Source organism: Symsagittifera roscoffensis, unplaced genomic scaffold (genome assembly GCF_963678635.1).
Source record: "Symsagittifera roscoffensis unplaced genomic scaffold, txSymRosc1.1 SCAFFOLD_508, whole genome shotgun sequence".
NCBI lineage: Eukaryota > Metazoa > Xenacoelomorpha > Acoela > Convolutidae > Symsagittifera > Symsagittifera roscoffensis.
The window spans coordinates 2,920-15,094 of NW_026971110.1; the positions used below are offsets into that span (position 1 = coordinate 2,920).

The 12,175-nt window shown below is 40.1% G+C and overlaps 1 protein-coding gene across 1 annotated transcript; it reads right to left on the reverse strand.

Moving 5' to 3' along the window:
- Window positions 1-7,512: 7,512 nt before the first annotated feature.
- Window positions 7,513-10,845, reverse strand: LOC134856162 (uncharacterized). The gene has a single exon (XM_063872527.1). It carries the CDS (start codon window positions 10,843-10,845, stop codon window positions 7,513-7,515), a length of 3,333 nt encoding a protein of 1,110 aa, XP_063728597.1.
- Between the last annotated feature and the right edge of the window lie 1,330 nt (window positions 10,846-12,175).

The following is a 12,175-nucleotide window of genomic DNA, read 5'->3' on the forward strand; positions in this document are numbered from 1 at the left end:
AAGATTTTTGTTCAGTGTTTGTTTGATCATAAGCAAAATCTGTAAATATAGTAGCATCAGGCTCATCAATAGCTAATTCAGTCATTCAGTTGTTCGATTTATATTTCTCTCTCTAACTGATTTTTTCTAACTCCTCTCTATCTATAACACTAGTTTCTTAATGAGAATGAAAAAAATGTGTTCTTGTCATAAAATATGTATTATCTATACTTCAGAACAATAAAAAATCTCGTATCGAGTATAACTTCTAGAGTCATTAGTTATGTCATTGTCATTGTCATGCAGCATTTCCACAACATAATTGGCTGGCACATATTCAGTTTTTGCATGAAATACAACTTTCTTTACAGAGTTCTCTTTTACTAGTTTCTGAACTTCCTCAGGTAGGTCACTGCTTTGAAGATCCATTTGAACTCCGGGTTGACGTTTGGGCACTAAGATTAGCCTGGGAAGACATACTCCTCGTTTGTTGGCCAACATTTTGACTAAACTTGTGTCGTTGAAAATAGATGAATTGGTCAATCACTGGGAAAAAATTTCTTAAAATAGTCAATTCGTCTCCTGAGAGAGTAATTTGTCCTTTCCGCTGCACAACTTGACCTCAGCAATTGATTTGTTCTGTTCTGGTCAAAGTTACTTTGATATCACTCTCTGGTGTCATCCAAGCCAAGAACACTAAATTTGGAGATAGGTACGTCTCCGCTTTTGCTAGTCTTTCGTTGTTGCTCATTTGTCAGCCAATCAAAAAAAACCTTCGTTTTTTTCAGGGAACAGTGATTCCTAGAGTTATAATTAGGTTGTAAATGTCTATTGCAGGATGGATAATTCTTCAAATGTAAGTTTTCAATTCTCGGGCAACCCAATTCATCAAGATTCACAACTTCTCGATCCAAGTACTTTGCAAGGAGTTCAGCCTTCTCTTTTCCTTTGGCGTAAAATACAGCGTTAGGATTTCTCAAAACAAAACTTTGAATAATCTGATTAAGGTTTAAATATAAATAATCTCCGCTTTCCCAGTGAATTCCGTGCAAGTATTGTGTTAACCAGTTGTACGCTTTTTGTTCAGCTTTGGGTAGTGAGTTGAAAGGGACTGGAGGTAGAAAAATAAGAGAGTCACTATATTCAGAAGTCGTAATGGCTATTTCTTTAACTATAAAGTTACTTTTTTTATAGCGAAATCCTTCCAAATCTATGACGACTGATCGTTCGCTCAACATTCTAATAACTGATAGAGTTCTGGTCTGGTTAGTTTGACGAATAAACAGAAAGTAATACCGCTCAAATGACCAATCAGACTGCTGTTACACTTCCAGGGTAACATATAGCAGTAAGTGGGACCCGTGTTGTAAACTTCGTCAACAAAACCTGCAGCGTCATGCAAAATTGCATGCAGACGTAGTATTTTTGAATCTTTTAAATATTTGTCCAAGGAAGAGTCGTCTATGCCAATAAGACCTCCATATGGTCTAAGTTTAATAGCTACGTCATAATTTAATTCGTTTTCACAGGAAAAGAAAAACAGAGAACATGCAGCCAGAAAGTAATTCCGACGGTCAGAATTTTCCGGATAGGTTTTTTTCACAGTCAAATAAATCTCATGAATGATTTCCAAGTCTGTTGAGGTAACTCTACGTTTTTCCGATTTCATTTTTTTTCCAACACTCTTTGAGCCTGCTGAATTTCAAAACAGTGGAAATAAAAGTAACCGTTTAGATGCCAACAGCTGATATCTACAACTCAGTGATATACTTTGAATTAATCCATCAGCCTTTTTCATATATTTTAAACATTTTAGTAAACATATATTTTCAGTCTGCGCTTTATTTTTTCTTACAATCAGCTTAGTGACAAAGTCAAACAAGAAGTCAAATCTATTCATTTTCAAAAGTAGTATTCGACAAATCAAATGTTTTTACCAGTTTTTGTTTCCAAATCAAACTCAAAATTTCTAAACTGGTTGAAAATAACACGCAGCTAAAAGTACAATTTATTCTGTCTGTGTTTTCGTGATAAGCGTATTTTAAACTCGGGGAAAATTTAGAGAAAGTTTAGCACAATTATTACCTTCCAAAACCTACTGTTCCAAAAATTTTTATTTGATGAACAATTTCATGTGATTTAAAATGTTAATTTGCTTGTTTTAGATGCCTTCATACCTGGAAACAGTTAAAATTCCTTTCGGGGGGTTAGAGCTTATCAATATTCCTGTGGAGGAAATCCACGTTAGATATATGGCTGGGCTCGATCCTGAGGCATTAGTGGTGAAGGAGCTCTGGGTCAAGCCACGCCAGTGGGCCAAGGGGAAACCCCTTCCCCGGACTTACCTCCCTGGGTCGCCCGAGTGGGAACTCCTCTCTGAGCAACTCAGGGACGTGGTCGCCCTCGGGGGTTGGATTGCCTACAGGGCTTCTGACCTGCTGGTGCTGATGGACAGCCCAGCCGTTTCCATTTATTCATACCTCTTCCAATAAAGAAGAGGTTTTTTTTTTTTTACCAAATTTTATTTTTTTAGTCCCCTTCCTCAACATCCCCCTTTCTTTATTATTTGTTTATTATTATTATTAATATTACCACCAATCCTTCGACGAGCTCAACTTTCGGGTAAGTCATTCTTATTTTGTTCAAATAGATCATTCATTTTGCCCAAATAGAGGTGGCGGCCGCCGCACTTGACGAATTTTCCTTTCTTCGAGATTGAGCAATAAAACATGCATTTTTGAAGGAAATCGTCCACCGCAGCCAACAGTTAAGCTACGCTGCCAAAATATTGGCTTTCCTATATACCATATAGATTGGTGGCATATATTATGTATATAACGTCATTTTACATGTAAACAAGCCAATACCCCCAAACTTTAGAAGGGAAAACATGCACCAACCAAAACTTAATTCCTTCCCCGTTTCCATAAAGTGGCTGGAAATTTACCAATTTTAACCCCCCTTAAAACATGCGTGCCCGAAAAAGTAGGGCCTTTAACCCCTTTGGGGGTTAAAAGTGGTAAGTACAACGGCACATCGAAAAAAAGGGGGGGGGGGTTAAAAGTGGTCATTTTCCTAGCCACTTTTACTATACTACTAAATTGCACATACGTCAATCATTTTTAGAGACATTTCATCGGACTCATAAAAATGGACAACAACAAACTAATGTTACGATTTGCGGGTACAGCGGCAGTGATGATGCTATTACACAAAACTTGTCCCGTTCAGTTTGGAATGATATTATTACCTGAATCTTTCTGGTAGCTCCAAATTAACCGTCGGATTTGGTATCACGGGAAAGTTGTTCCAAATGCCTTAAAGCAGGTGAAACTTGAAACCTTCAATTCCCTCAACAAATATTAAACCTTCTCCAATCTTGTCGGGTGTAAACAATGAAAACGATTTGGATTTCACAAAAAAATTTTCTGCTATGCCTTGATAAACTCTCTAAAAATCCTTTGGCGAAAATTTTTTCAATTATTTTAAGAAACCTGAAAATCATTTCCTTTAAGATTAAATAAAAGAGTTATTAAATGGCATATATAAGAGTAAATCAAGCTTCTTATTTTATTGCACAGAGTTTCAAAACAATTTGCAATTTGAATAAAATCGAGAATTTTTTCTGCTCAGTCGCTCATCACCAATCCGAGAGATTAGTAGAGAAAATTAGCTCACAATGTCAAAATAAAGTTTCTCGGTATGCCGCTGGAGTCACCTAAACTCCCACTAAACGATACTTCATCTACAAACGTTTGGAATCTAAGAAGTACCACCCAAGAAAAAAAACTGCTCTCCTCTTGAGAAAACTACAATCTTAAACCCAACACTTTTTTGAAAAACAGCTCTCGATAACCACACAAAGAATGTTTAGATCAAGGCAAATCAATCTTTTCAGATTCTAGGGTTAAAATTGGGGGAGCAGGCGATTGTGTGGAGGAAAGCCATCTGAAAATTTTCGTCCTGAAAATATTCTAGGAATTAGACCCTTCAGCCTCATCTATCAAACGTACACAAACGTACACATCCTTTAGTGTACAAACTTTAACTGGATTATCATCCAAAAATAAATTACTCAGATAGGTGACGGATAGAAAAACTTGCAAACCATGTCATCGAGCAATTGGAATTAAAAAAGTAAGACGTCGCTTTAGTAAACTCCGGTTGAAAGAAACCAGGAATCTCTAAAAGAAACATCGCATAACGTGTTGTACTTAAAATTTCTCAGCAGGCTTGTTTCCTTCAAAGGAGGAGAAAATTCGGACCCAGAAATAAGTCAAAAATTGCTATCTCGCCCTCATATTCAGGATCCAGAACTCACAGAGTGTCTCAAAAAACGGTACCCTTTTAGAAAAAGGACAATCCAAGCCGCAAGTACCGAATTCAACCATAACGACGGACGACATTTATACCCACAGTTTATTTAGCAGAGGACGAAACTTATAAACTACCTTTTTATCCTTCAAATATGAGCGGTTGGGAATGATCAATGGGAGGCTTCCCTTGAACAATCGTCGCTAGCGAGCGTTTTATCTCAAGTTTAGAAGTTCTGAACTCTCGAAAATCAATAAATTTGGTTGAACTAAGACCTATAATAATTGGGTATATTACCTGAGGAGAGTAGTACACCAATTGTTAGTAAGGGTAGTTTTAAGGGTTGAGTCAAAGGAGTTCCATGCAGTTGGGCATCAGTTGAGTAAGTACATGAAAAATAATACAATAGTAAATCAGGGATAAAACTAAGGTAAATATAATATCATAAATAGGGATATTATATTACATGGTACGGGGAATACTAAAAGGCGAACGTTAGAAAAAGGGGAACTGTTAATAAGGGGGTTATTCAGAAAAGTTGATATTAATCCCGAGTTTTCGTATAAATTGAAACATTATTTTACTCTGAAAGTTTGTCATTTCCTTGTAAGTCATGCTGTTTTTGAAAAGTTGAGAGAAACGAGTGAGTCAGCTTGGCTGTAATGTCAAAAGTCAAGTTGAGAGAAAGGTGACCTTAATTGTTTACAATTAACACCCGCCCACATTTGCAGAGCTTGCAAATAAAGTATTGAATAAAATAGTAAGGATACGGTAAAATACAAAGATAAGGGAACCAGTAGATAAGGGAACCAGAAATTGTTCTTTTTCATCTTCATCTTGGTTTGTCTATCGTTGAGCTGATTGTCTTAGTTAATTGACGAGTCGTAGATTTGTTCATCTTTGTCGAGTTGATATGTTGAAGGCTGAGTTGCGTGATTATTTGGTTGGTTAGCTATTTGGAGCTTGGTTACTGCGAAACTGGGAAAACGCGGCTCAATTTGACCACAGGTCGAACTTTGAATCCAGTTGGCGTTTTCAGCTTCACTGAGCGGACTATTCCATCTTGTCCAGGAAAGGTTTCCACCACTTTAGCAAGAGGCCACAGTCCACGAGGTGTAAAATCCTCCAACATCCAGACCATGTCGTCGGGTTGCAAATTGGAAGTCGCAGAAGTCCACTTTGATCGTTTCTGCTGACCTGGTAAGTACTCTCGAAGAAAGCGATTCCAGAAGTGATCTGCGAGTAGTTGGGATGCTTTCCATGATTTTGACAGAGATAAATCCTTGTCCTTGAAGATACCAGGCGGTAAATTTGGAGTTCCACGACCAAGAAGGAAATGGTTGGGAGTGAGAGGCAGATCATCTTTGATGTCGTCAGACACATTGGTTAAAGGTCGTGAATTCATGGTTGATTCAATTTCGGTCGTGAAAGTAGCCAGTGTTTCATAGGAGAGTGTTCTTGATCCGATGACTTTGTACAGGGAAAGTTTAAATATCTGAACTAGTCGTTCCCAAGAACCACCAAAATGAGGGGCCGCAGGAGGGTTGAATTTCCATTCGAGTGATACGTCCAGCTGATTGATGCTTTCCACAAATTCTTTGTTCTTTTCCAAGTTGTCTAGACATTTCTTCAGCTCAGAATTGGAGCCCACAAAACTTGTCCCACAATCAGAAACCATTTTCGATGGTTTTCCTCGCCGGGCAAAAAAGCGTCTGATACAAAGAAGAGTGCTGTCTGTCGATAGTCCTAATGAGATTTCAAGATGCACAGCTCTGATCACTAAGCATGTGAACAGTAAAATATACGCTTGGTTTTGTTTTCCTTGAAGGATGATGGGAAAAGGTCCAACGTAGTCCAATCCAGTCGTTGCAAAAGGAAAATGATTTTTTGATGGCAGTCGATAAATTGGAAGATCTGACATCTGAGGGTAGTCGACTTGTTGTTGCATTCTTCTGCAGGGTATACAACTGTGTATGATACTTTTCAGCATGACGCGGCAGCGAAGAATCCAGTAGTTTTCCTGTGCTATGGCCATTGCTTGTTCCTTTCCGCAGTGGGAATGTAGAACATGGATGTTAGCTAACAGCAGGCGAACATTGGGGTTTTCACCAGCGAGAATGATTGGATATCTAGCTGATAGCATGATAGGGGCACGCGTGAGACGTCCACGAGAACGCAGGATACCGAAGTTGTCCACAAACGGTGCTAATGTTCGAAGTCTACTTTTGCCTTCAATTGGTTTTTCTTTTTTGATGTCTGAAATTTCAGAGACAAAATCTGTCCTTTGGGCAGTTTTAATTATGAGAAAGTGCGATTTCGTTAGATGCAAGAGTTGAAGATCAACCTTCGACTGTTTGTTGATCTTCCGTTTGAGATTTTCTGCGAATAAGAAGCAGTATGCAACTGTCCGTATTAGTCTTTTCCAGTTGCTGAAGCGTTTGATGTCAAATATAGGCTCAAATTTAGCCTCTAATGAAGTAACGAATACAGGAATGTTCTCAAGCCGAATGTTTTCCTGTGAAGGCCATTGAGAAGAATCGTTCAACAGAAATTCCGGTCCTAGTAGCCACCGACAGCTTGAGGTCATTTCTAAAGCAATGTATCCTCTGGTACCGTCGTCAGCAGGATTTAGCAGAGTTGGAACGTGAAACCACTGTTCAGGTTTAGAAACGTCTAAAATTTTCTGAAGCCGATTAGCGACGAAAATTTTGTGTCGTATTTCAGGTGTTCGCAGCCAATACAAAACAGTAGTACTGTCAGACCAGAAATAAGTTTTTTCAACTTTGAGGTCAATTTCCTCTGAAACAAAGAGCGATAGTTGGGCAGCATATACTGCAGCTTGCAACTCGAGATTGGGAATTGTAACACGTTTCATAGGAGCGACTCTTGTCTTTCCTATTATAAACTTCAAAGATGTGGAGCCGTCGCTGTAGACTATTCTTAGGTAGCAAACAGCAGCGAGAGCGAATTCTGATGCATCACAAAACGTGTGAAGCTGGATTGAAGAAGGGTTTTCTTTATCAAAGAAGTTCCTTTGGAATGAAACAGTTTCGAAATTTTCCATTTCGTCTACCCAAAGTTTGAAATCGGGAAGTTTATCCGTGTCTAATGGAGTATCCCACTTAACACCTTGTGACCAAACAGATTGGAGAACTTTTCGAATCCGAATTGTCAATGGAGCCACTATTCCGAGTGGGTCAAATAAAGAAGCGGTATACTTCAGGAGTTTCCGTTGCGTAGCAATGCCAATACGTAGAATTTTACAAACTTTTTGTTATCGATGAAGTAGCAGTCAGTGTTGGTATTCCAGTGAACACCGAGAACTCGTTGATGTTTAGGCGTTGGATCATTAGGGCTGACTAAAATATTTGGATCAATTGAATCCAGGAATGGTTTACTGTTTGAGTTCCACTTATTCAAGTTGAACCCACCTCGAGATAAAGATCCTCGTAGTTGTGTCATTTGTTGGAGGGCTTCTTCTACCGTTGACGAAGTGACATACAAATCATCCATGTAGATATTCCGTTGAATGATTTCAGAAGCCAGAGGAAAGTCGTTTTTACTGTCTGATGCACATCGTCGTACTGCGTAGCAAGCCACGCATGGTGAGTCTGTGGCACCGAAAATGTGTCGTGTATATTCGTGAGTTTCTAATTTACCATTTTCTTTCCAAAGGTATCTTAGAAAAGGTCTATCCTTTGGGCTGACTAGCACTTGCATAAACATAGCATCTATGTCAGCAGATATTGCTATTTTATTTTGTCGAAAGCGAATTATGAGACCTGTTAAGTTGCACAAAAGATCGGGCCCTTTGAGCAAACTCGAGTTGAGGGATTTACCCTGAAAAATGCTGGAAGCATTTGAGACTCGTCTAACTTTGTCTGGTTTGTTGACATTTGTCACTGGATGATGCGGCAAATACCAAGATTTGATTGCAGTGTCATGTTTTGCATCTATTTTGGTGACAAAGCCTTTTTCTAAGTCAGTGATGACTGTTGCGCGGTATTTCTCCCTTAAATCAGGTTTACTTTTAAGGCGAAATTCGAGGCTGTTGAGTTGCTTTTCAGCTAGCCAACGGTTATTTGGAAGATCAGTATCCTCTTTCCAAAGAAGGTCAATTTGATAGTGACCATCTACTAAAGTACAAGAGTTTTCGAGAATATCGATTGCTCTTTTATCCGATTTGGAGTGCGAGCGTTTTGAAGAAGCGATGCCTGTGTTTTCTATTTTCATCCAGTTGAGAACTTTCTGGTATAATTTTTCATCTAAGTTATTGTGTGAATGAACTTGTGTGAAGTTCACCGGAACAGATGGAACGGAATTATTTTGCGTTTTGTTCCGACCTGTGCATGTCCATCCCAAAAGGGTTTCGATAGCCCAGGGAACATTCTTGGGGCCATAAACGGTATTTTTGATCTCATGATATTCTGGATTGTTGTTTCCGATGACTAGCGATATGCTATTGTCGTTTAAGTCCGGGTATTTAACATGCTTTAAATGTGGAAAATTGTTGCACATTGCGTTTAGTTGAAAAATATCAACTGGGGCCAAATTATTTTCATCTACCGTGAGTACATCATCGAGCGTCATTGGAGTCGATGTGCTTTTGTATGGTCTAATTTGTACATCCACAGATGTAACTTGAACTGACTTGGTCTCATGATATCCAGATATGGGAAGTGAGTGCTTCTTGTTGACGTCCAAGCCTAGTTGAGTTGCCACTGAGTCCAGTAGTAGAGTTACGCAGCTACCACTATCTAAGAAAGCGTAGGTACAAAGTGTTTTATCACCATTTGATAATTCGATTGGTACAAAAGCTGATTGACCTGATCTCTGACAAGCTATTGCGCGATTCACTGCAGCTTTACTAGGGTTTTTTCCATAAGTATCAGAAGGATCGTGGAGTAGAGTGTGGTGTTTTTTACCACAATTATCGGTTCGACAGAGCGATTTCGAATTGCAGTCAGTAAACCTATGATTCCCTAGACAGTTAAAGCATAAGTGCATTTTTCGGGCATGCTCTTTTCGTTGCTTAGGGTCTAAAGCTTTGAAGTGCTCGCATTTGTAGAGAGGTCCACAGGTGTCTCCACTAGGACAAGCATTCGAGTTTACATTATTCTGAGCACGAGAGTTTTGTTGATCTCCCTGATGGTTAAAGCGCTGATTTTGATTTCCTACACCATTTGTAGTAAAACCATTAAAACGGGAACCACTAGGGTGTTTAGCGTTTCCAGAAGAATTGTTAAAATTGTTATTGTTTTGGTTTCGGAAACCTGTCGGAGGCATGTCGCGACACGCCTGTGCGTACCGTTGAAACCATTGTGCTAGATGTCTCAAGGAGGGTTGATCGTAGTCTTTGTCGATGACGAAGCGATTCCATTCTAATCTCACAGGGTCGGGAAGCTTTGCCAGAGCAGTGTTCAAGTTTGTTGTAAAACAAATATCGTGAACAAAACCAAGTTGCTCAAAAGTGTCCACTAAAGTTAGGAGAAAAGCAGAAAACTGCATGTATGATTCTGGTTGAGCCAGATTTGGAGGTTTGAAATTTGCAAGACGTTGCAAAAAAGAGTTGACAATTCTATTGGTATTGCCAAAGTTTTCACGAAGACGTTGTAGTGCTAGTTCGTATGTGTCGCCGTTTGCACCATAACCAGCTATCATTAGTTTAGCTGGGCCAGTTACCAATGATTGAAGATGGATCATCTTTTCAGTTGGAGACATATTAGAATTATGAATCGATGATACGAATACACCATACCAGTGCAACCAATAGTTGGGATTGCCATTGAAAATTGTAGGCTTCAGTTTTGGCACTGATCGACTGAATGTAGTAGAAGTGTCGCTTGAATTAGTTGCCAAAGCTCGATTGTTGTTGTTAGGAGGGTTTGCAGCACTAGCTTGTTGTGAGCTGTGGTTAGGAACATCACTAGCAAATGGATTTGAAAATGATTGGTCGCCTTGAAATGGCGCCGAAAGGTTGTCGTCAGCGGCAGCTGTTCTTGCATTGCCTTGAGTATTGTTGCTCATGGTTATAAGGTTGTTGTTTGGTATATCCATTATGTTTGCAGTCGGCATGGAGGTTGCGGTTTCCTGTGGGAAAATTGAAGTAGCATTTTCTTGAGCGCTGTTATTTGGAATTGTAGAAGTAGCAGGATTTGATACTTGTTTTTTCAAATATTTTTTCACTTTCATTGAAAATACTCGGATTTTCTGTTTCAACTGTACTGTCCAGTGAGAATGTTCTTCAAAATCGTGTTCAGAACCAGCCTGTAACATTTGATCGTTCAGGGTATCAAGTTTTTGTTGGAATTGAGACAATTCAGTGAACGTTTCATTGATGAGTTCAAGATCATCTTCTTCCTCGTAGATGTTGTTTTCGAGCATGTCGATCAAAGTATTGATCTCCATTTCGTGATGACGTCGAAGCGAAACCAGTTTTCGAACGCCAGTCTCTTGAACGTTTTGATTGGTATCTTGCGTTTGGGTACCATTTTGTTCCGAAGGATCGCTGTCATTGTTTTGCGTCGTTTTATTTCTACCGGATGGGGCCATACCTTGAACCAGGAGACGTAAACCAATACCTACCAACTTATACCAGTATATGAATTTACCTTTACCAACCTACCAACTTATACCGAATACCACCGATGCTCGTAAGAAGGAGCGAAATAATGGATAAAGTTTAACCAATTACCACTGTACCTTAAAACTTGTACCTACCTCCGAGGGAAAATTGAGCGGTCGTTCAAAGTGTCCTCGGTATTAACAATTAACTGCGATTTTAAAGCTAGTCCAAGAACCTACCTGGTCCTACCAGCCTACCGACCCTACCTACCTACCAATTACCAGTATAAACGGCAAAAAAAACCGGGTGCAAAGATTAGCACCAATGAGTGTTGACCTCCCAGAGGACAACTGAGGATGACGTATTTACCTACCTACCTGTCGCTATTTAGCAGACGACCGAATTGTGATTGCTGACCTCCCAGAGGACAACTAAAGTTGATGTACCTGTTTACCTACCTGTCCTAATACCGTAGATTTATCCCTGTGCAATAAAATTTGCACTTATACCAGTTGACCTCCCAGAGGACAACTTGCCTTTATCGCTGTAGCGTAGCGAATGAGACGAACTAGAGTTGTTCGAAGCAGTTGATGAGCTAAACGAAGCTCGAATGTAGCCACGAACCCAGTGAGGCTCGAAGCAGCAGAGGAAATGAGCTCAGGTAAAGCTCGACAGGAAGCAGCCAAGAACCGAGGGGCTCAAAGCAGAAAATAAGGTGAGCTAAGACGAAGCTCGAATGTAGCCACGAACCCAGTGAGGCTCGAAGCAGCAGAGGAATGAGCTCAGGTAAAGCTCGACAGGAAGCAGCCAAGAACCGAGAGGCTCAAAGCAGAAAATAAGGTGAGCTAAGACGAAGCTCGAATGTAGCCACGAACCCAGTGAGGCTCGAAGCAGCAGAGGAAATGAGCTCAGGTAAAGCTCGACAGGAAGCAGCCAAGAACCGAGAGGCTCAAAGCAGAAAATAAGGTGAGCTAAGACGAAGCTGGAATGTAGCCACGAACCCAGTGAGGCTCGAAGCAGCAGAGGAAATGAGCTCAGGTAAAGCTCGACAGGAAGCAGCCAAGAACCGAGAGGCTCAAAGCAGAAAATAAGGTGAGCTAAGACGAAGCTCGAGTGTAGCCACGAACCCAGTGAGGCTCGAAGCAGCAGAGGAAATGAGCTCAGGTAAAGCTCGACAGGAAGCAGCCAAGAACCGAGAGGCTCAAAGGAGAAAATAAGGTGAGCTAAGACGAAGCTCGAATGTAGCCACGAACCCAGTGAGGCTCGAAGCAGCAGAGGAAATGAGCTCAGGTAAAGCTCGACAGGAAGTAGCCAAGA